At 37.4% G+C, this 24,878-nt stretch overlaps 2 protein-coding genes across 2 annotated transcripts; both read left to right on the top strand.

The window, feature by feature from the left end:
• Positions 1–2,413: 2,413 nt before the first annotated feature.
• LOC126786876 (uncharacterized) lies at positions 2,414–3,913 on the top strand. The gene is made up of 3 exons (XM_050512840.1): positions 2,414–2,441; positions 2,504–3,126; positions 3,176–3,913. Exons 1-3 carry the CDS (start codon positions 2,414–2,416, stop codon positions 3,911–3,913), a joined length of 1,389 nt encoding a protein of 462 aa, XP_050368797.1.
• Positions 3,914–14,827: 10,914 nt separating this feature from the next.
• LOC126786759 (protein PLASTID TRANSCRIPTIONALLY ACTIVE 12, chloroplastic) lies at positions 14,828–19,892 on the top strand. Its single transcript, XM_050512679.1, has 10 exons — positions 14,828–15,058; positions 15,169–15,236; positions 15,420–16,175; positions 16,557–16,669; positions 17,179–17,438; positions 18,077–18,198; positions 18,998–19,066; positions 19,155–19,208; positions 19,339–19,440; positions 19,675–19,892. The coding sequence occupies exons 1-10, from the start codon at positions 15,025–15,027 to the stop codon at positions 19,768–19,770; spliced, it is 1,674 nt and encodes a 557-aa protein (XP_050368636.1). The 5' UTR covers positions 14,828–15,024; the 3' UTR covers positions 19,771–19,892.
• The last annotated feature ends 4,986 nt before the right edge of the window (positions 19,893–24,878 follow it).

Raw genomic sequence — 24,878 nt, 5'->3', positions numbered from 1 at the left:
CATAAATGCGTAGAAAAATAACCGAACATCGGAAAAATATTTCGTGAGTACTCATGTGCTCGTGACAACGCATAGTTCAACACAAAAATAAGAAACCACAAATTTGAAATCTCATAAGAATGTTGGTTTGTGTGACAACAATCCCGGAAAAATAAAGGAATTTTTTCAGGGACTCACATACCCACCACATATCTCACGTGACATTCCTCATTAATGTTATTTGTCCATTTTTACTATAATTGTTTATGATTGGTTCTTATATGTAAATTGATTTTTACTATTTTCGCCGCGTGCATGTTAATTATACAATGACAAATATAATTGGCTGGGTACATCATATGACAATGTCACGTAGTGTGGCGGGTACACAAAATAATTACTCTGATTTCATATATTTCTAACTATTTTCTAGTTGAATTTTGTACTTTTGGTAACTTTGGCTAAACACTATCATTCTACATCTATCTAACAGACAAGTATCTTATATGTTTTGTTAGGAAACCAATTTTGTGTGTGTTTAATTCTCAAATTCCTGTAGTCCAACAAATCAAACGTAACATATAACTAGGTGTAAATACTTTGTTTATCTCTTGAGTGAGCGTTGGAGGCATGCGCGTGTTCAATAATTAAAAAAAATCTAATGCTAATTTTTCCTTCTTGTGTGTTAAACTTAAGAACTTAATTAGTGGTAAATTTAGTAAACAATACATTATCATTATTATTTAGAGCAGATACATTATTTGATAATCAGTAATAAGCGACACAACCTACATCGCTTTGTTTTATTTGATCGAGCACTACTCCTCAACCATATAAAGCTTTAATTCCTTGAAGATCGTCTTCCTTCAAACTAAGAGATTGTCCAAGTCCTAGAAGGTGCCCTATTTCATGTAAAGCGACACTCTCCAAGTCATAAGTACCTGGTTTAGGCCCCGCCGACCAACTCTCCTCCGCGTCATAGTGGAGTCTCCCGTCCGACGGGTAAAAAGCATGGGCCAGTTCTCCACCATGCCCATTAAATGGATATTGGTCTCCGTGAGCTCTCTTCTCAAAACTAATCTTCAAATCCGCACTCCCGCTTCGGCCCTTGCTGAACTTGAAGTGAGTGTTGCGAAAGCCTTTGCCACAGGACCCATGGCTTGGGATGGGGTGCTAGCGATAAAACCATAAGTGAGATTGAATTTCGCGGAAGACCATTTTGGATTTCCATCTGGAAATGAGTAGTGAACAGAGTTGATATCAATTGAACCTGTAAAACAATTAATCAAGAGAAGCAGTTAATTACATCAATTTTTTACATTTCTATATTAAAACAATGTCAGAGCGTGTAGATTGTAAGATAGAGTCAAGGAAGAAGCGCTCAGAGATCAACTCGGCAAACCAAGTGCAACTTTGTAACGAATGCAGGGTTGGTTCAGTTGGCAAGCTGACCAGCTTTCTTTTTCTACCCTAAGGACGGAGGTTCGAATCTCCTAGGGTATGTTTTTGGGGTGTTTTTTAATCTTCTCATCTTTCTACCTTTAGCTAAATTACATCTAATTTTATTATTTTGTTCCTATTTTCTTCACTCTCTTTCTTTTAGTTTAAATTGTGTTCATAAACAATGAATTGCACTATTCTATTGCAATTCTAGTATGTGTAAAGAAGATATCTTAAACATATTTACTCATATTTCCACACTTCCATAAATATCTAATTCTAGTGAGCCTGATTTCAATCATCTATAAAAATAAAATAAAAAATTCCAACTAGCCTAGACATATTTTTAGTCCTAAATCTGCCACTGCTTAGACCCGAAAAAACAGAAGAATGAATTGTCATTAGTACTTTAGTAGTTGCTAAGGATGTGTATAGTTATTACCCACAAAAATGAAACCAAGTGAAAATTGAATGTTCAAGGTGATTTTGAAGTTTAAACTAATGATCCACTATCTCAATGGCGCATTGTCCCTTGCCTCAAAACTCAAAAAGCTTACAACTCGACATTAACTCATTAAGTATACAATTGCTTTGGTTGGTTCGAGTTCTTTCACTCACATCAAACATGTTGTGTTTTTTTAAGGTAATCATTGTACGTGATCAAGTCAGCACATTATGAGTTATCAAGTCGGCAAGAGTTATTCAGTGTAGTATCTCTACACATGATTTGTCTTTCGCTCATATCAAAGACGAACATAATTGTCGATCATTATAACTGATCAAGTCGGCAAGAGTTGTTCAGTGTAGTATTTCTACATCTGATTCGATTTATTGGCCGCTGATTGGTGTTAAAATTTCATCAATCTTGGTAGCATAAACTATAGAAAAATTAAAAAGGAAAATTAAAAACAAAACGCTGCGTTTTGAGATGATGCTGCATCGCTAAGGGCCTAAAGACTACCGAATTGAACCCAAATCTCTCAGAAAATCAAAAATGCTGAGTGGTCAAGACCCATGGCTCTGTAAAACCCTAAACCCTTCCCTCTTTCAACTCACCCCATTCCCAAACCCTCTTACCTTCAAGCCTCTCAACCCCCCACTAAACGCTTCGCTATCAAATCCGTCTCCCAATTCCCCCAATTCCACATTTCCCGCCAAATTCGGCGCGACCTGCGCGCCTCCGCCGGCCGGAGCAAGAAGAGGCCCGGCGGAGAAGGAAGCTCCGGCAGAGGCGACGGCCGCATCGACGCGAACTCCGAGTTCCGCAAGGAGGCGAAGAGAAATGCTCGCCGGAAAACCAAGAAGCTGGCCGAGTCGATGTTCTACCAGCTGAAGAACCCTCACCGGAGCCACGCGGACAACTTCACGCAGGATGAGCTCCAGCAGATCGGGCTCGGGTATGACCGGATGGTCCGGTTCATGGAGAAAGACGACCCGAATCTGCTCCGCCCCGACGATTGGTACAAGTACGGCGAGTTCGGGCCCTACTCCTGGAAAGGCGTCGTCGTCGGCGACCCGGTCCGGGGCCGGTTCACTGACGTGAGGGTGACGATAATGAGTGGCGTCAGGGATGAGGAGGAGTGGGAGAGAATTGACTCAATTGAGAAATTTGAAATGGGGCAAGATTTTGGGAAGAGGTTGGGTCAATTGGATAGGAAGGTAGGGTTTAGGTACTATTGGGTGTTTGTGAGGCACCCGAAATGGCGAGTGAGGTGGTGGTGGAGGCTGAGAGGAGCAAGAGGTTGGATGTCAGAAGGCATATGTGGATGATGTGGTGAAGGGTTATGAGAAGCTGAGTGATGGGGAGAAGTCAAGGTGTTTGGGGTTTTTGCTGGAGAATCATCCGGTTAAGTTGTTGCATCCGTATACCAAGGAGTGGAAGGCCAAGTTGGAGGAGTGGGGATTGGGGTGTGATGCTCCGGATAGTGATGATGCTGACCTCCCTATCAATGCTGCTGAGAAGGAGTTTACGGATTGGGTTGAGGTTGATGATGAGGATGGTAATGAGGGTGAGGATAAGGATGATAGTGGTGAGGAGAGTGATGTTGTTATAGATATGAAAGAGGGTGAAGATGATGTCTTGGGTGTCAAGGACGAGGATTTGAGTGAAGAAAATGATGAGAAGTACTGGGAGGATGAGTTTAAGAAGGCGGCGACCAGTGCTGAAGCAATGGAAACGCTAGCTAAGCGGAGTGTAGAGATGACTGATAAGTTTTATGAGAGACAAATGGAAAGAAATGAAGTTGGGAATTCAGGCGATGATGGTGATGGAACTGCCATGAGGGGAAGACGACCAAAAATAAGTGAAGAAGAATGGAGGCTTGCTGGCTATGGTCCATGGAAGAAAAGGATAAAGAAGAGTATAATTCCCCCGCAGCTGTTCTTGCGAGCAGCAGTTAACTTCTATACGTACAGAAACCTTGTGAAGGAGATCGTTTTGACGAGGCATGCGATTCTGGATGGTGATTTTCCTCCCAAGGCCTCAAATAATTGATCTTCTGTTTACTGCCAGTGAGTTACCATATCATGAATTCATCTCTTGCTTGTATGACTGTATCGGATATTCAGTATCTATGTAGAGCCTATAATGAACCCTTTTAGAGCAGGTTTGTTTGTTTTTGTTGGGTTTCCAGCCCATGTGTTTTTCTTAAGATGGTTTCTTAGAGTATGGTGTTCCGATAAGGATAGGGAATCCTTATTGATGATGGTTTACTTGTAGAAGGAGGAGGCTTTATAGCCTACCACTATTAGGAATATGATTCCTATTTGGTGAGGAAACATGTTTGTCCTTATGGCTATATAAGGAGGGGTTATGCTCTAGGTTTAGGCATCACAGAGACAAAGAGCATAGTGTGTTCCATTCTCGGTTAGAGGGTGAGAGAGGGCAGAGAGGAGAAAGATAGGAAGAGAAGAGTCCTTGTTTTCTTAGTTTTTCTTGTGTACCCATTATTAATATAATGGAAGTGTGTGTTTCTGTCCGGTGGATGTAGGCAAAGCTATTTGCTGAACCACATTAAATCTGTGTTCCTGTGTTCTTTTCTTTGTGGTTGTTTCTCTTAGTTTGCTGTGCTTGTTCTGTTTCTCTGACTAACTTGTTGACCGATTCACTACAAGTGGTACCAGAGCCTGGTTGAAGGTTTGGTTCAGCTGAAATCGGTGTTGTCAGAATGGATGATGATGTGAAAAGCACAATGATCAAACTCACCCACAAGAATTGGGTGACGTGGAAGCCAAGAATGGAGGATATCCTGTGTTGTAGGGATATGTATGAGCCCACAGAGGGTGCGGCTGTAAGGCCAACCAATATGGATGATGAAAGGTGGCAAGAGGAGGGCCACATGAAGCGGATGTGTCGAAAGTGGAAACAAAACAAAAAGGAAAGCAAGTACCAAGATGAAGATAATGGTTATTCTGCTTGTGTTTCGGATGAGCTTCTTACTTTACAAGAATGTCTATATGTGGGTGACAAGAGTCATGATTGGTTCATGGATACGGGTGCAAGTTGTCATGTTAGTTCCAACTTGGAGCTCTTTTCCACATACAAGACAGGCGGCTTTCAGATGTTAAAGATGGGCAATACAAGCTACTCCAAGATTTTGGGAATATGAGATATTTGCATCGAGACTAATCTGGGTTACCATATGACATTAAAGGATGTGAGACACGTTCCGGATCTACGTGTCAACATATTGTCTGCAAGTGCTCTTGACATGCAAGGTTTCCACCAGTTTATTGGTGATGCGAAGTGGAAGCTGACGAATCGATCGTTGGACGTTGCTAGTGGAGAGTTTTGTCGTTCCTTGTACAAGACACATAACTTGGTGTATAAAGATGACTTAAGTGCAATGGGTGATACTTCTTCGGACATACGGCGTCATGGTGACGGCCATATAAGGAAGAAAGGCGTTCTGGAAAAGTGGTCCCAAATGTCCTTTTCCAATAGGTTTTCTGACCAGGGTGAAGATGGTCAAGAGTTGTTCCACCAACAGGGACATGGTGATGAGTTGTTCGATCAGGGGGAGCCTGATCAGGGGGAGCTGCATGTTCCAACCACATAGTTTTGCATCAAGTCAGCTTGGGCGGACTCTCGGTGATGGAGTCGCGCCGGTGTACCTCCCTCATGGTCTGGAGGGGGAGATTGTTGGGTTTCCAGCCTATGTGTTTTTCCTAAGATGGTTTCTTAGAGTATGGTGTTCCGATAAGGATAGGGAATCCTTATTGATGATGGTTTACTTGTAGAAAGAGGAGGCTTTATAGCCTACCACTATTAGGAATATGATTCCTATTTGGTGAGGAAACATGTTTGTCCTTATGGCTATATAAGGAGGGGTTATGCTCTAGGTTTAGGCATCACAGAGACAGAGAGCATAGTGTGTTCCATTCTCGGTTAGAGGGTGAGAGAGGGCAGAGAGGAGAAAGATAGGAAAAGAAGAGTCCTTGTTTTCTTAGTCTTTCTTGTGTACCCATTATTAATATAGTGGAAGTGTGTGTTTCTGTCCGGTGGATGTAGGCAAAGCTATTTGCTGAACCACATTAAATCTGTGTTCCTGTGTTCTTTTATTTGTGGTTGTTTCTCTTGATTTGCTGTGCTTGTTCTGTTTCTCTGACTAACTTGTTGACCGATTCACTACAAGAGTTTTACTCTAGGTCTGGATCGACTCATACTGGTGTCATTCACATGATGCTAGATGGGCTTATATTGGAAATCGGCATATACAATTGGCATGTGTAGTTACTTAGAGCTCATATGTAGTTAATTGTCTCTTTCTTACTTTTGCAATTGGAATGAACATAGGCAGATACATATAGGGAAACATAGATGTAGGTTTAGAAAACCATGGGAGAATGAGAAGGATACAAAAGATGTGATGATTGATTTCATCATGTGTGGTACGCAGAAACAGGCATGCATATGTAGACTTGGGATTGTGCATGCCATTGAAGTAAATCTGGAAGTGGATATAGAAATTAGAAAGTAGTGAGCACGGATTATTGATTTGTCAGTAGTAATAAGGAGAGTTATAAGAGAGGAAAAGACTGGTTGCAGGTCAGAACTCTTGATTTTGGATTCGACTCATTTGCCGTAATATGGAAGTCTCGTTGCATACTGCATTTAGATTGGTTTGTGTCTTAGTTTATGTTGTAGTTAGGTTAGGCTTTTGCTTGTGTATTTCTTAGCTCTTATGCAAGTATTGATTTACATGTAACTTGATAATTCATAATCTAAAGTTGTTGGATTATGAAATGGGTGGTGCTATTAACACACCTTTTCTTACATGATTGTATGTGAATGGGGTGTGTTAATAACAAAATAAGGTGAAATTACAAACTTTTTTGCAGGCTTCAAGCTGAACAAGAGAAACTGGAAAAGATAGGCCCGCTAGCATATTATTCATTATTATGGATATTAGAATGGAAGAGAGACACTTCTCGAGAAGCTGTTCAACGCATTTTGAAGAGACGGATGAAAATGAAACCACCCAACTAATTGATATGTTTAATCATCAAACAGATCGGGAATATTGCATAATGATGGGGTGAACCATGTTTTTCAAGTGATGGCTGGATGAAATGAAGTAATTGCTGAATAGTGATTTATAAGCATAATTAACATGTGAATAACATAAAACCGTCAATGCTCCAAGATAGCATGCTGAGCATCTAAAGTATTATTATATTTGTATAAATGGAAATTAAAATATCGTTTAAGCCGTGATCAATATAGAAATAAAGTAAGAACAAAACCATATGGTATAAATGAGGCTTGAAATATTATTTAAGCTGATCAACAAAGAGATAAGCACATAATCATATGTCTGCAACATCTAGTGAGGAAAGAGGTAAAGCCAAAACATACGTAAGAAATAAGCATAAAAATCAAGTATATACTTTGTATCAAGTGAGCTTATGTAAGTACTGTAATTGCATATGCAATAATATTTGGGCAAGAGGCGTTTTATATCTCAAGAGCAACTATATAGTTCCAATTTCCTTTTAAAAAACTCATTTAGCATCATATACCCAAATTTTAATAGAAAACTGACCATTTCATACAAATTTTCCCCCTTCATTGTCTATTTGAATGACAAAATTCAAAATGTGACCATTTTAACACAAGGTATATTAGCATTTGCCCAATTAGTACAAAAACCATAGTTTTAAGATTATTTTACGCTCATATATCTGAACACCTATAGAGAGAGAAATTTGATGAGAGATATCACTTTACCGGAACCTTGCCAGACTTTAGTTACCGATCACTGGAAAAATTACTGACACCTAGTAACCCTCAATATCAAATTACTAACACTCAATAATCATATTAAAATCTTGGCATAAATGCCGATTTGCACCCCAAACTTGGCTGAAATTGTCAATTTGCACCCTGAACTTGCATTTGAGTCAATTTACCTCTTAAACTTGGTAAAAATTGCCGATTTACACCCCGAACTTGTATTTGAGTCAATTTACCTCCTAAACTTGGTAAAAATTGCCGATTTGCACCACATCCGTTAAATTTAACTGTTTTTATCCAATTTTGCGTCACATGTCATGCACATGAGGGGTAATGTTATCATTTTCTATTTATATTTTTCTTAAAAACAAATAAAAATATTCTTTAAAATGAGGATTATTTTGTTAATCAAATTATTTATTTACATCTTTTTTTCTACCTACTTAACCCTACTTTGAATTATATATTCAATATACCCACCCATTCAAATATAGTGTGTTGTGTATAAATATATTTTTATATGTACACATTGTTGGAGGATGAACAAAACGAGAATAATAACGACGTAATAGAACAGAACGTAACCGTTTATTGATTGATAATGAGGCCAATATATAGGCATTACATAACCACAATCCTGTAGGATTCGGAGTCCTAATCTATTACAGAGATGTGAATCTATCTCTAACAGGAAACCTAATAAGGCTAAGATACACACAATGGTAGAATAGTAATTCTCTCGGAACACACATTTATTTTTAATTTTCAATGTATTTATTTATTTATATTTTTTCTAATATCTTTTAACATACCATATCACATAAAATAATAAATATATAAATCAATAACATGTTTCGAAAAAACAAACATTGTAGCAAGTGTTCCTCTTAAGTAATTTTATTAATTTATTTAATTATTCAATATGAATAAATATATAATTACAATATTACCCCTTAAATGCATGACATGTGACGCAAAATTGGATAGAAACAGTTAAATTTAACGGATGAGGTGCAAATCGGCAATTTTTACCAAGTTTAAGAGGTAAATTGACTCAAATACAAGTTCGGGGTGTAAATCGGCAATTTTTACCAAGTTTAGGAGGTAAATTGACTCAAATGCAAGTTCGAGGAGCAAATTAACAATTTCAGCCAAGTTTGGGGTGTAAATCGGCATTTATGCCTAAAATCTTTTTATAACACATTACTGACACTCAGTAATCATGTTAAAATCTCTTTACAAAAAATTACTGACACCCAGTAACATCCAATCACAAATTACTCACACCTAATAATTCGATTTAATTTGATTACTAACACCTAGTAATTCGATTTAATTCGATTATTAACACCTATAAATGCTTTACTAACAATAAAAAACTAAGTAAGCAGTTGAAAAAATATGTTCTTATACCCTTGTAATATCAAGCCAGCCTTCATATTCTTATTACTTCATATATCGATACAAATATATACCAATTTACAAACAAGAACCAAAGCACAAATGAATAGGACATGGTAATTACCACTAGCTGCCTTTAATTCTCTACAATTCTATCCAAGACCATCCTTCTAATCCAAAAGTTTCTGAAGAATCAGGAAGAACATGCTCTCTTATATAACCACGCTCTACACCATATGTGTTAACACATTGTTTCACCACTTTAAGCACAATTTTCTTCATTTCTTCATCAGGAGACTTAAACTTTCAAATCAAAATAACAATCACTTCCTTTGTATAGTAACGCACATACACTTCATCCATAAGAGGAATAAGAAAACCAATTGTCTTCAAGAACGCAGCCAAACCCTTACCGCTATGAGCCCTGGTACCCTGCCACAATGGTCTCAATACAACTCAAAGTTTTCAATACCATATGGGGTAGCAACCTCAACTAAAGCAACAATCGCTAGCCTCAATTATTGTTCGGCGAGCTGTATCAGCGGCGGAGATGGTGTCGAGCATGATCCGAAAGGCAATCAGAGGCATCAAGGACCAGACGAGCATCATAATCGCGAAGCCAGCAACATGGTGCCAGACTTTGAGGTCGCCATCGTCAAGGCCACAAGCCACGACGACGAGCTCGCCGGTGCTAGATCCTCCAAATGACGCCATACTCCCGTGGGGAAGACTCGCGACTAGATCGTGGCCAGGGCCGGTCCTGTGTCAAAAATACCTTAAGGCAAAAAATAATTGGAGGCGTCTAAGCTGCAGTCCTCTTATTTGTCTTTTTAGCCCTAGATTTGAAACTATGGAATCTCGAGGTGCCCGTGGTGAATGTGCACTGGAGACGGTATAGCCCTAATGAGGCCACTTATGCGGGAGGCATATATGCACTTCTTCTGACACTCAGTTAATTTCGAGAACGAAATTTCTTTAAGGGGGTAGAGTGTGAGCCCCTGTAATTTTTTTTTCTTTTTGGCATTGTTGTCACATTAACCGACATTTTTTCGAGATGTCAAATTTTTTATTCATTATTTTTGTGTTAAACTACGTGTCGTCGTAAGCGTGAGAGTATTTGCGGAATATTTTTCCGACGTTCGGTTATTTTTCTACGTATATACAAAATTTACGATTACTTAAGTCACATTGATATTACACTTTTTACATTTTTAAATCTTAGTCCTTGATCTCCATCATTTGATCTCCGCCGTTTAATTTAAAGTAAAAGGAGAGCCTAGGGTCGGCTCTCCCACATACAAACCTCTCTCTCATTTTCTATTTCTTTTCTTTCTCTATTTTCTTTCTTCTTCTCCATCACGCGTCTCTCTCTTTGTTTGAAACAGAGAAACCCAGATACTGCGACGTTTGACTGGCCGCGCCGCTGCAATCCGGCCACGTCAGGGATTGCCACCACCGTCATACTCTCCCCACCGATGAGCTCTACACAATCCGGTCATAGCTTGTGAGATTTGAGCCAATCTTTGTCCCTTCGAAATTGGAGGCCCTTATTTTTGGAGACCCCAGGCGCAAGCCTTCTTCGCCTTGCCCCAGGGCTGGCCCTGATCGTGGCGCTCAAGACTCTAATGATGGTGCACTGCCTACTGAACGACGGTGACTTGGTGTTCCAGGATGAGATCCTCTTCGCCACGAGGAAAGGGACCGGGCTGCTCAACCTCTCTGAATTCTGAGACAATGCTCACTCCAACTCGGACTTCCTCGTCGAGTGTTAATAGAGAGAGAGAGAGAGAGAGAGAGAGAGAGAGAGATAGAGAGAGAGAGAGAGAGAGAGAGAGAGAGAGAGAGAGAGAGAGAGAGTGTGTGTGTGTGTGTGTGTGTGTGTGTGTGTGTGTGTGTGAGTGAGAGATAGATAGATAGATAGATAGTTTAAGGGTGAGAAACGAGGGAGAGAGGTAGAGGGTAGAGAGAGAGAGATAGATAGATAGATAGATAGATAGATAGATAGTTTAAGGGTGAGATGTAGATGGCAGCTGAAGGAAAATGAGAGTAATTTGGGGCAGCTGATCTTCTATTCCTTTTTTTTCTATTCCCTTCTCTGTCTCCCATTTAATTGTTGACACTTGGTAATCTCTGCCTAATCAACCTAATACCTCCCTTAACGCCTACTAACCCCCGTTAATACATGTTAACATTCGTTAACCCCTACTACTCAACCCTAATATGATTAATCATAAATTTATATCTACAAAAACTGTGAAATTTCCAACCATCAGCCAATACCAAAACCAAATCTTCTTACTCTTCTTCTTCTTCTTCTTCTTCAGTCGTCTGAAACTCCCAAGCTCCCTCTTCTTTATCCAACTCTTCATCACAGATCTTTACAAAAATGAAGGATAAAGTCAAATTTATTTTTAAGAACTGATTGTCATGTTATCAGTTCGATTATAGAGGAAGCTTTTATTATCATAATTTGGTGTCCAGTTACTCAGATCGACTGGTTTCTTGAATAAGGTCTTTCATCATTATTGTTCTTCGTTTTCAATTTTCTTCAGTGAAAGATTCCTAGAACCCACGTACACTAGACGGTCAGGGAATGTGGATTTCATATTCCATCGATTCAAATTCAAACAACTCAGCAATCAACACTGGTAAGTATTGAGTTTTCTTCTTTTTAAAACATATATACATATGTACGTACTCTATAATCATATGTACGCACTCTTGTATATGATCTGTTGGAGTCTAAGAAATATGCATTCTTGTGTTATCAAGATAGAATAAACAAACACACTGTAACACAATAGGGCATCTTTGCTAAAGCATAAGATTGAGTTTAATTATTCACCTTTGGAGTTTGGCCAGACAATTCAACTAGCTAGTGCAAACTAAAACAACTTTATCTACTTCAACAAAGTACCATATCAGCAAAAATTGAAACACATAATTGAGGAAAAAAGATTGTAACTCTTTCAATCTCCTACTCACTACAAATTAAGAATAAACGCAAGCGGTCAAGCGTATCTAACACAAAATTTCTGAAATAACTAATAAGTATGTTCCTACAAATCGACAACCAATTACTATGTACACTAATCGCCACATACTCATCACTAGCAATGAATGGGACTACAATCAAAGAACTACTGTCATCAATTGATCAACTCAAGGGGCTTACGTAATTAAGATTACGGAACTGAAAGATCTTCACTCTACATCCAATTTTCTTAATCATGCTCACCCATAGATCAAACCTTATCTTTCCGTGTACACAACAACCCATCAATGTAAAGATTATTAAGCAAGAGATTTAATTAAATAGGCATGATTCACATGACGATTTGGGATCAATCTCGAACACATAACCCGAAAACGAATTCTCACAAAAACCCATCAAAATTATTCATCATTATACCATAAATTATTTGTTCAATTGAAGTACCAAATGTGTACTTCAATTGGAGGATTTGAGCCAGACTTTAGTCGAATCAAAAACAACAATTACTTGTTCTTAAATCCTAATTTAAGCCAAGACCTTAGGAAATTTATCATCTTCAATCTGGTCAGAGAGAGAGAGAGTAATACCTTTAGAAACTCATTCGGCATCATATATATTATGATATCCGAATAATTTAGAAGTTAGTCTTAGCCTATAACTTTTATTACATAATTTATTAGATACATTGATAAAGGATGATACCTTGTCCGATGTTTGCATAATATGGACCAATAGAAAGATTCTACAATTTTTTTATGAAGACATAGATAGAGAATTATATATAGTTCAATGAGAACGTAGTTAACATGTTTGATGCTTTAAAATTCAAATTACTCTCACCACAACTTGTTTAGATACCAACCAAATGCTAAGAATACTAGCTTATAAGTCAGCATTCATACATAAGTTATGTCAACTAAGTACTCCTAGGATAAAATAAAATAATTTTTTTAATACAAAACAACTACTAAAGACATATTCGTTTGTAAAAGATTGTCATCTATTCAATTTCTCAATAAGAAATTAAAAGTGATTGAAAGTTAGGCTCAAGCATGACCTATTTATAAAACATAAGATGCAGACCAGAAATCTAGAGATTAGTGTTCAGTTTTAAAAAGTTTTTTTTAAATAAAGTTTTTAAAAGTGTATTTTTTTTACAATATATGGATAAATGGCCAACAATGTGTGTAAAGTTTTTTAAAATAGACAACACATTTAAAATCTTTATGGGCTTGATCTATGAGCTTTTTAAAAGACTTTTGGTTTACAAGTTAGTCTGACTTAAAAAGATTTATGGGCTTGATCTTTTTGAACAATGACGGTTGGAATCAGCCGTAGATGAAGATTTTCTTCAACTTGTTCGTAAGTTTAAAAGATGTTAAAAAGAAGACGGGTAGATGAGAGAACCACTGTTGTCATATCTCCTAACCTTGACAGAACTAAATGAGTGACTCAAACACTTTATTTTATATTTAATAATCATATATTTTAACTAAAACTATATCAGCGATTTTACGACCTCTGATTGTCTCCTCCTCTACGGCGCTTCCTCCCGTACTGCCCTTCCATGCTATCATTTTCACACCGGAGAGATCTATCACCCCTGAAGGTTGATCCACCTCTACTAAAGGCAGATCTACCTCCCCTCTATAGCCTTCACATTTTGAAAGTGACATGTAATATGACAGACTTTGTTGAATATCTGCACATCCCTATGATTCTTACTTAATCATGAGAGTTTCAATAATCTTAGCATATCAATGCTTTGACATGTATTCTAAATGTGGCTTTGAGCAATGATCGACTTAATCATGTAGTGTTATTCTAAATATGATCAATCTTACTTTGATTTTGAGGAAAAGACTGCATAAGAACTTAAAACTTAAGTTCGCTAAAAATCAGGTTCTTGAGTAGCATAACCTTTAATCGCTAAAATAGTGATAACTTCCTCTATAAAATAGGTATAAACAAACGGTTCAATAATCTGTAAAGATGACACCCGTATCTTTTCATCCACACATGGTTTTTAACCTCTTTGAGACATTGTCTTTGTTAATATCCTTTTCATGCGTAACCTCAAATTTTCAATACATTGTGGCAAATATATGTGAATACAAAATAAACACGCTAGCGGGATAATTTACTATATCAATTCACAATTAAGTTGTCACTAAGTGAGCGTTCAAAACCTTTTTGCAAACGCACTCCGTAGTCTCTATCACTAATTGATATCGGTGAATGAAGTTTGATTCAAGACCTTTATGTATATCTCGTAATTTTAATCCCCTTAGAGATGTGTAATGACCACATTTCGAAGTTGTTTGATTAGGTATTAAAAAAATGCCTAACTAACAAGACAATAGAGTACAATGACATTCATTTACGAGAGTGTGAAGTGATTACAAGGCGTTATGTGAGAAATGTTGTTCCATAAGGTGAGTGATAACTCACCATGAGTTGAACCTCATTTTCTCACTACGTTTTTTTTTAACCAAATTCGACAGCGTTTACAACCTTTGTACTTATTTTAAGTTTATTCCTTAAAAATGTTGTTTCAATTTAGCTATTTTCTTATGGTCTTGAACATGGAGTAGCAGAGGACGGGGTAAATTGTGGACAATGATTGCGTGCAAAACATTTGGTAAATTGGTAAGACACAAGTCCGAACTTTTGGACATAAGGTAATTTTCTCTTACCCAAGAGAGTAAAACCAATTGGTGAAATGACCGATAAGACACCAATTAATGTCCCAGTTCCCAAAACCCTTATCCAATTTCCAAAACCCTCAATGCGACTTGTGTTTACTCACTACCTCACCCCCAAAAGCTCCAAACTTTAACGCCAAACCTTCATCTTCCCCCAAAACCAAAGCTACCCAGAATCTGAAACAGCTCAACAATTCCATCTCCATATATAAATCCTCAAAATTCCACAAGCTCATCCTTGCTGGATGTTGATGCTGGGGTAGAGCCAAATGGCATCTATATCAACAACGTGGCTCTATCAAGGTCTGTTCCATTTCATCTTGTTGTTTCATTCAATAATGTAGATAATTCCATAAAACAAGTTCTGTTCTGTTCTTTCTTTAGTTTTTGAAGTTTTGATGTGCTTGTGGCAGATAGAGGTTTTAAAGGTACTGTCTTTGCTCTGAGCCATGGTGCTGGGAACCCATGTTTCAATTTCAAGGTTCGTATTGTTTGCAGATCATTTCAGTTTCACCTTTATAACATGTTTGTGTAGAAATGCAGCAAGTAATGATATAGTCGGAATGTTGATGATACATGCTTTGTGCTAGTGTTGCCCTCTTTAGTTTCAATCTAGCTTTGTGCTAATTTCAGCATGTGTAATTTGTTTTTGTGAATAGTACAGACATCGTTTGTCAGATCATTTCCGGTTAGAGTTGGATTAAGTTTATCGCCGAGGAGGGCACATTTACTTCCTTGTATGAAGTGTGAGAAGAGTGATGAATCTTCCAAAGATGTGTCTGTTGATGAATCTGCCAAAGATGCATCGGTTGATGAACCTTCCAAAGATGTGTCTGGTGATGAATCTCCAAAGGAGGTTGCGAAAGAGGTGACTATAGAGCGCGCACCCTACTATAGTTATTTGGACTCTACATCCGGGCAGCTTGAACCAGCATCTGGTGCTCGTGCAAGCATTCCTGGACAGGATTATTGGCCTGAAGGCACTGCTAGTCGTGTTAGGGCTGCCAATGCACCTGAGCCAACTGGTAAGTCTGTTGGCTCTCCATCTTTCGGTAGAAGTCCTGGAAGTAGGAGGAGGAAGAATAAAACATCAGTTGAGGTTCACGACTCTTCTGAGCCGAGTGTGCAATCAAGTGAACTAGTGACAATGGCACTGGAACCAGAGGTTGTGGAGGACACAATGGAAGATTCCAAAGATAGCTCATCTGACTATGTGGTCTATCAGACTGAACCTGAAAAAGAAGAAGAAACAGGATATGAACTAGACAAGAAACTTGGACGTCCTCATCCATTTATTGATCCAGAAACTAAGAAGCCATTAGAAGAGCCGCTTACGAGTGACGAATTATGGTGGAACTGGAGAAAGCCAGACAAGGAACAGTGGTCCAGATGGCAAAGGAGGCGACCTGACCTTGAAACGGTTAGTGCATATATAATATAGAGAGTAGATACTCTAACTAATCTAGGGACTTGGACAAAACAAAAAATATGAGGGTCTATTATAAGACTCAAGTGATGTAACTTGAATAGGATGTTATTCAATTGAGTATAATTCTTAAAATCGCTAGCTTAAAAGTTCAGTTGTTGCTTGTTAGAATGTTTCCCTGCAGTTTTAGATCCAACATGGGTTTGTTCATAGAGATTATCACAAATTTTTAATGGCACTTCTGTTTAATTGCTAAAAATCAGTACAATTTCATTCTCTGTTAGAGTTTTCTTGTGATGCATCCATAAACTAACTTATGTTAGATGGAAGATTGTCTTTTAAGTATGACTAAGTTATGTGTTTCAACTCGTTCAGGTTTTTCTCAAAGCAATGGCAGAGACTGGACAAGTAAAGCTTTATGGAGAACAACCAACATTGACTGAAACTTCACTTTACAGAGCAAGGCGACATCTTTTCAAGGAAGAAAGGTACAATTGATACCAATTAGACTGGTTTCACTCTAATTTTCTACTGGTTTTTGTCTCTTTTTTTCGTTTTGCAATGGACGTGAACAGATGCATAATGGGAGGCATAATATATAGGTTTAGGCACACATATTAACAGGCATGCATAAAGGATTATGCACGTTATTGAAGTAAGTCTAGAGTGTGGATATAGGAAGTGGTGAGCATGAATGATTGACTTGTCATTAGTTAATATCATGAAGGAAAATTGCTGGAAGAATATAAACCGATTACAATAGAGAAAGGGACTAGTTTCAGTTCTAAACTCTTGATTTAGGATTTGTTGTAGTATGGAAATCTCATGGGAATTCCAATAGTGCATTCAGATTAATTTATGACTTGGTTTACGTTGTAGTTAGGTAAGGCTTTTCTCATGCTCCTTCTTGTCTGTCTTAACTTTTATACAAGTAGGGACTGCCTATGTTGATAGTATTAAGAGTTGTTGGATTATGAAATTTCCAAATATTGTGTAGGCTTCAAGCTGAACAAGAGAAACTGGATAAGATAGGTCCCCTTGCATATTATTCAGAATGGGTAAAAGCATGGAAGAGAGACACTTCTCGAGAAGCTGTTCAGAAGCATTTCGAAGAGACTGGTGAAAATGAAACAACCCAACTAATTGACATGTTTAGTCATCAAACGGATCGGGAGTATCGCATAATGATGGGGACTGATATCCGAATAAAGAGGGATCCTTTAGCAATGCGAATGGGGGAGGATCAGATAAAGCAAAGTAATTATTCCAAAGCTGATAGATTTGTGTGTGTTGTTTACCTTGTCGTTCATTCACTTTCACTGATTATCATCTCAGTCTCTAAGATGGTTCTGTTGCATTCATTTGCTTCATTGAAAATGTGTTGATAATAGTATTTGTTGGTTAAAACCTTGATTGCATGCTCTTTTTGTCATATATCATATCAATCCTTTTCTTGCTCCAAGAATGGTCTCTAAACAATGATACAGACTGCTCCCTTCCATCTGTCTGTACATTTGATGCTTCATGCTTTCTTTGTTGCCTTTTTGAGTTTTTGTTGTTCATACTTGATAGTAAGTCACTAGTCATTATGAGAAAGATTCGTTGTTTGTACCTCTCCTGGTCCCTATTGCCCATTATATTCTCGATATATTAACAGCAATTTATTATTAGATTTCTGAATCATGTATTTCCATCTACTGATCATGGTAGAATTTAGGCTGTAGTTTACCAGGCAGACAGTTGTTTTAGTATAAATTTTTGATGTGATCTTGATAGAATAAAATAAAAAAATTAATAAAGATGTGCCTCTCTTATAAGTGCCAGATCTGAACATGTGTTGATTTTATGTCAGAATATGAAATTTGCTGTACTGACTGCTTGTTTGGCATCTACAGTATGGGGTGGCGATCCAGTTTACCCGACTGTTAACTATATTCAAGATCCAGATGAAGTGATTGATTACAGAGGTCCAGATTTTCATGAACCAACACCAAATATGCTGTCTTTTCTGAAGGAGGTCAGCATTATCTAATTCCCATTCTGTTTTCCTTGCTAGTTATTAAGAAGAGTTTGATTGTCTTTTTATATCATTGAGCTTTGTAGTTTATCACTCTGATTCTTTTCAGTACAATGAAAAACAAGTTCTTCAGCTGGAAATAAATTCTTTTTCTTATTTGTTTGATTACATAAGAACTCTAGATTGAAGGAACTTGAGAGAAATGGAACTGGCTATGTTAAGTCTAGCATGGACATGCAGGAATTTGGAATGCACTTCTCCATGGACCAAACTCCCAAACAGTTCCTGTTTTTGTAATGCTATCATCAAATTTTTTTGGGGGCTCCTCTTTGTAGTCACTGAACAGATGATTGTTATTGCCATCTAATTTTTGTTCTTTTATTGGGTTGTGATGTTGCCTGTAGCGAGCAGTACTTTCACTCCTATCTAGACTTGATTTATGTTCTGATGTCCCAACTGTTTCCCATTGTGGTTTCTGAAAGCTAGAAACTAGTGATGGATCAAAAAGGTTACATTATTTGAACTCCATTGAAGGAGTCGAGCTTCTGTCCTGACTGTCCACACTGTATTTAGTTAGCTTGTACTGCCAGGGTGCTCAGAATATAGTAATATCAAGGCATATCTCAAAAAGGAAATTTAAATGGAAGTATTTTAGACTAAAATCCTTGATCTTCATACTGTGAATATGGCATCACAAAGTATTGTTACCCTCATTTATTTAACCTGCTTGTTATTCTGAAATCTGTTGCAACATAGTTTTTCTCACACTATTTCTGGCTTTCCTTATCTATTTGATCAGCATGGAAAAATCATATCAAGGGACGAGCTTGATACAATTCTGTCAAAGGAGAAGACAGAAGTGATTGAGGTATTTCAAAGTCATGAAAATTGTTTTTATGGCTTGGAATTATCTTAATTTTTATTGCTCCTTCCTCAACTCTAAATTTTCATTACAGACACCTGATATAGATGAAGCTATGGCGCAAGCTGTTGATATTGGCGAAAATGATGTAAGTGTGATTGATTTGCATATTTCAGATGCATAGTTATTTGTACCACACTGATGTTGATGTCCAGCCCACAACTAATCCAGTCATGTCTGACAAGTATTGAATCTCTTTAATATTGTATTGGAAATAGGATGAAGGGGAAGATAGTGAGGCAGAGGTTGATGAACAAGGGGAAAAAATCACGCGAAATTGGAGTGTTTTGAAAAGTACTCCTCAGCTTACCAAGCCAAAGGTAGTATTCGCTTCCCAGTTTTACCATGTTTTTGTTACTATTTTGATATGTTAGATGTCATTTGTGGAAAGTCAGAAACTGAAAAAATGTATTGCAGTTAAAATCTATATGGCACAGTCGCACAGAGATGTAAAGCATTACATTATCCTTTCAACTTTTAAGACATTAGCCATATGTACAACACTGGGTGGTTAAAAATGCTCATTTGATGTATTTCTTTTGTTCATCTTGTAGGAGAAACCCAAAAAGGAAGGTCCCATGTCTTTGGATGAGGCTGTAGATGATTCAGAGAATTTAACTGATTTTCTCATGGACTTTGAGGAAGAGTAGAGATATTCTTACAGAATTTTCGGTTTCTTTGAAGTTCAGAGAAGTAGCCAGTTAGGTGTATGCAATAGCCAGTATGTAAAACTGATAGTTCTATATGTGAATTATACAGAAGTTTTGGTGAAGCCCTTCCTTATTTGACTATTCATGCCACAAACCTAATATTTTACTTTTGTCAATAAGATCCAAGCATGCATGATGTAATTGAGTCCAACTAAGTTGATGTCCTGATCTTAGGCTTCCCATATCTTATAATGGAAATTTCTCACTAGAACCGAGGAAGTTGGCATGAATTTACTAGATGACATATTTACTCAAGCCAGGACCTATTTGGGATGACGCTCTCCCGCTGAGGAGTATTCACAAATGGATAATGATCTAGTGCATGCCAAACCTCTTCGATCAAACAACTCCCGTCTGTCCAATCTAGAAAGCTTAACCAGGTTTTTGCATCTAGTTAAGGGGTTAAAAAAACTCCAGTTTTTATAGAAAACAGTAACTAAATCCCAACTCATTTGGTCATCCTGACTCACCACTCGAATTAACTTGAAGATAAGAGATTTTACTCTTGCTATAAGCCTATAACAAATTAATAACCACGAGAGCAGCAATATGGAATCAAAGCCCCAAGTAAAGTTGAATCAATCTATAGTGATTTTGATTAATGTTCCTTTCTGGAAAAGACTATTTCACATTTTGATGCCTTCAAAGGTTGTATCAAGTCTTTCAATATATTCCATGCAAGTAACATAGAAAGATCGAAGCAATTAGAACGCTTTTGGGTTTTCGACACAAAAGCAAAGGATTCCTCTCTTAGGTCAGCAAATTTCCTTCTTCTTTGTGTATTAGTGACTTCCAGAGCACATTAAGTATTTGCTAATCAAAGATGCTCAGGTGTTTATTCACCTCAATATATTTCCCATGCCCTACACAATCCTATTTGATGCTTTTGCTAGATCTTAAAGTGCTTTCTTTACATTATCATGTTCCTGCTTCAATTTAAACACTAATATTTAAAAACTATCATTACACCTAAGTATGATGATTTGATTTGAACCATTATTCTGTTTAGGTTCCTCCATCAATCTAAGACTCTGAAACAAGACAAAATTAACACATTAAAAATTAATTATTATCACTAGTCATCATACTTTCTAAGGGTGGTGCGCATAATTGATGGGTTTGATAATCACATGCATATTCTTTAGCTAGACCTCAGATATGTTTATAATTATCAAATATATAGCATGTATGAAGAATTTAGTCAAAGACTGCTTTAAGATTGGTTAGTGGGAATTTTTGGACATATAAGATCCGTTATAGTCATTCCACAGTACTTGGGGTCCATAATACAACTACATATATGATCCATATCTGTGTGTATGTTCATAAACCCTAATGCCAAACCCCCTTATGCAGACAGTTTGTTATCCCGAAAAGAAGACACATTGTCATTTGGGTTTGTTTAATTATGTCCCGAATCTTGGATTAATGGTCCTTGGCCGTCCCATGTATGGAGCTGGGGAAAGATATACTTATAATCAGACAGAGAGAGATTTGGCTAATTATAATCAAGACAAATTGAATGATTACTGTAGATGACACACATTTTGTGCTAAAAATTAAACAAATGGGATTATCTTGTGATGCAGGTCTTTTAATTAAGTAACCAAGTTAATGATACAGAAATGATTATATACTAACTAGGGGTTTGGGTTTCATGTTGGATAGTGTCTCCGTCACCCAGAACATGATCAAGAAAAAAATCTAAGCAATGCTGGCTTGCTTTCTTGCCTTGTGGCCTCCCCAACAATATTAGTTACAGAATCAAATATATATACAAAAGCAGAAGCAGAAACACTGTGGTCAACTCTATGTTTGATTACTCTGTTTCTGTCTTTCCAGCATTTGTATCCTTTCCCCATTTTGAGAAAAAAAGGTTACTGTTCACTGATCACTAGCTAGTGACTAATCCTTTTGATTATATTCTCCTAATCACCATCATCATTAATTATGTGCCCTTTGAACCTTTCTTTTTCTTTCATTACTCATGTTCTTGCTAGCTTACAACCTGCAGTCATGTTTAATTAGCACTGGGGCTCCACACTAATCATGTTCTTACTAGTCTTGGTTTGTTGTGTACTTTTCGTTTAGCATAAATTATCTATTAGGAAAGACACTCACCATCATCTTAATATTTGTAGTCAACAATTTCTGCAGCAGATTTGACGTTATCTAACCATCTGTTCATGCCGGTGCAATTGTTGGTTCGTGCTCTAAATTTAGTTTCAAAATAACATCACACTCAAATGCAACATATAATTAGATAATCACGTACGTCATTAGTGATAATCTTGTTTGTATTTGATCTAAAACTTCACATATATACAACACATTGTATGTAAGAAACTGGCGAATATAATTTGGAAATCACCAGTATTGGCTTCAGTTCGTCTTAATTCCATGCATGTGGGCTTGCATATTCAGTCAAATTATATATGTTTAATCCTTTGTAAAGATGGGATACCCTCTTATTCTAGCAAATGAGTCTCCCTAAGCTTCATTTCTTTTTTCTTCTTATGGTTTGCAGTTTGCAAACTCCTATGAGTCTTATCAAGTGGCCGAAGTGGGTGCGTGTACTCTTTTGATCTCAAGACTCGTTTCATCAAAATGAATAAAAAGAGACTCGACGTGATACACGTAGAACTGGCAAATTGAAAAATAAGTTTCACAATATGTACTAACTATATTAGAATGTTACTTTTACCAAAAACCTTTGTTGAATTCATTCAATGGGTCCATCAGCAAAAATTTGCAAAAACTAATTATTGTGGAGGAGAACACATGGAAGTAGATGGACAATATCCCCATCAATTCTTTGATTCTATTATATCCTCAATAATTTTTGGAATTCTTGCAACTTTTTTTTTTGTTTAAAATAGAAATTTAAAAAAAATCCAAGAATTATTGAAGATCTTGAAGGTGCTCTCCCTGTGGAGCTACATGAACAATAATGAAGAATAAAAATTAGACAACCTAGAAGGAGATTAGCATGAATTTGAGGCGCGTGTATTTGTACAGCGAGTGGGGCGGGAAAGCGGAGCCCTCCAATCACGTCAGAGCGAGGAAATCTAGAGAGAAAGAATTTCGCGGGACCCACAAATCTAATTGGTGAGCTGTTGCTTTATTTGACACCTGCACTCACTCTCTCTTTCACTTGTAAACCCTAGCAAGGTTGTTGCCAGTGCTCTTTCAACTCATCAAGTCGGCATCAAAGGAGAACTAGGGTTCTTCCAAAATTAAAAATCCACTCTTTAGGTCTAGCTTCCACCCTCCACCTTCTCTTCGATATTGAACTTTCATCTTCTTCTTATCAATCTTATGCTTTGCCTGGTCGGTGTGTTATAGTTATGTTCGTTAATATGAAACCCAAAAAGAAAAGAAATCGATCGAGGACCCTAGGTCTCTAACTTCTTCTGCTTTACATAAAGCCAAGTGGTTCTAATAATTCCAGACACAGCAGCTTCTCCTCAAGGAATGAAGTGGGGGGTGATGAAGTAAAAGCGGAACCCTAGCTACTTGCGCCTCTAATGGAGTCGTGAGGGGTTTCGTTTTCTTCATATGTTTTCTTTTCTCGATTATATTTTGTTCTTTTCCGTTTTGGTATAAGGAGCAATGATGAACCACGGGTTCAGATATGACTAAGGCAGCGAGTGAGACTTTATGGGAGAGAGACTATAATTTGCCGGGTACGTAACTATCGTCAGGCCTCAATGCGCGTTGCGATCGATGGGATCGTTTATATGTGATACAGGATATTCATATTTAGCAGTGTTTAGGTTGAAGGCGATCGAAGGGTACGTATCCCATCATCTCCAGTGTTTTCTCAATCTTTAGCAGATGTTGATATCGCAACCTCCATTTGCTGCTTCGATCTAACTAGGCAATTCACTGCTTCGATCTTTGGTGGGATTGGGAAATTGACAACTTTTTATAACGATCATACTAAACATCGAAAAGAAAAATATCTCTAACGTAATAATTTTATCATCATTTAACTCAAGACCCACCACTGTCGGGGATGTGATTTTCCAGCAAGTTGCCAGAAAATTAAGAGACGACCCTACTTCAAACCCATACATATCTTAATTCTCAGATGATAATGGTGTGCATGCACCAGTAATATTGTGCCATTCAATCGTTTTCTCATATATATGGTTTAGAGAATCATTTGCAGAAGTGTTACCATGCTTGTTTTGGTGTTCGATAGAAGTTACTACTATTCAATCGCAACTTTGAGCTATGAATTTGATAGTTCTCGTACGGGGTCGTACCCGCGATGGGACATTGTGAGTTTGTGACATGGATTGAAGAAGGAGGAGGTGGGTGGTTTCAAGCCACTCGCAGCAACTAGATACTTTGAATGCTAGCTGGACTTGGGTAAGTTTATGATATATATGCTAGTTGATTGCCTTGTATATCCTTAAGTTTCAAGTTAATGGCATCAAAATAAGATCATCAACTATATATATATATATATAATCACTGTCTGAAGATTCGCATGGAATTATAGGAGTTTTGATGAACAAGCTCTGTCCCCAAAAGGCAAAGGTTCCTTAAATTTCTTTTTCCCTATGTATATATAAGACGATCAGAACAAAAAGGAAAAACTTGTGTACAAACATTAGATGGCGTACAATTGCTTCATTGGATGCAATCAAAAGGTAAACATTCAATTTTGTTGGTTAGAATATAATCTCACAAGATAAAGCTTCGATTAAGAATACGATTAACTTGAAAAGGTCCAATTGTGTCTCTTTTGTCGATCTACAGCCAGGCGTACTGAATCAAATCAGTCTCTTTAGCACAAGAGTATATATATTTTAGTGATTTGGTCAAACTCTAATCTGTTAGCGCTTTTAATCAAATCTAGTAGGAATATTAGTAACATCTCTTTTTATACATACAGATTTCTTTTCATACAGTATAATCTTCGCTGGATATATCATATCGTCGATTTCATGTGATCATCGAGCTAGATATTGTGATCAATTAATCAGTTTGATTGACAGTAGGCCATTGAACCGGATTTTAGCTTTTGAGTGTCGGTT

Source organism: Argentina anserina, chromosome 3, assembly GCF_933775445.1.
Source record: "Argentina anserina chromosome 3, drPotAnse1.1, whole genome shotgun sequence".
Classification (NCBI taxonomy): domain Eukaryota; kingdom Viridiplantae; phylum Streptophyta; class Magnoliopsida; order Rosales; family Rosaceae; genus Argentina; species Argentina anserina.
The sequence above is the reverse complement of the archived record's forward strand: the minus strand, read 5'-3'. Positions and strand labels throughout refer to the sequence as shown.

Bases quoted from the DNA above. Each gene is read 5' to 3' on its own strand.
- LOC126786876 (XM_050512840.1), top strand. From the start codon at position 2,414: ATGCTGAGTGGTCAAGACCCATGGCTCT. The intron at 2,442-2,503 runs GTAAAACCCTAA...CTTACCTTCAAG, and splicing joins TGGTCAAGACCCATGGCTCT to CCTCTCAACCCCCCACTAAA. The intron at 3,127-3,175 runs GTGAGGTGGTGG...GGATGTCAGAAG, and splicing joins TGAGGCACCCGAAATGGCGA to GCATATGTGGATGATGTGGT.
- LOC126786759 (XM_050512679.1), top strand. From the start codon at position 15,025: ATGGCATCTATATCAACAACGTGGCTCTATCAAG. The intron at 15,237-15,419 runs GTTCGTATTGTT...TGAATAGTACAG, and splicing joins ACCCATGTTTCAATTTCAAG to ACATCGTTTGTCAGATCATT. The intron at 19,067-19,154 runs GTATTTCAAAGT...TTTTCATTACAG, and splicing joins AGAAGACAGAAGTGATTGAG to ACACCTGATATAGATGAAGC.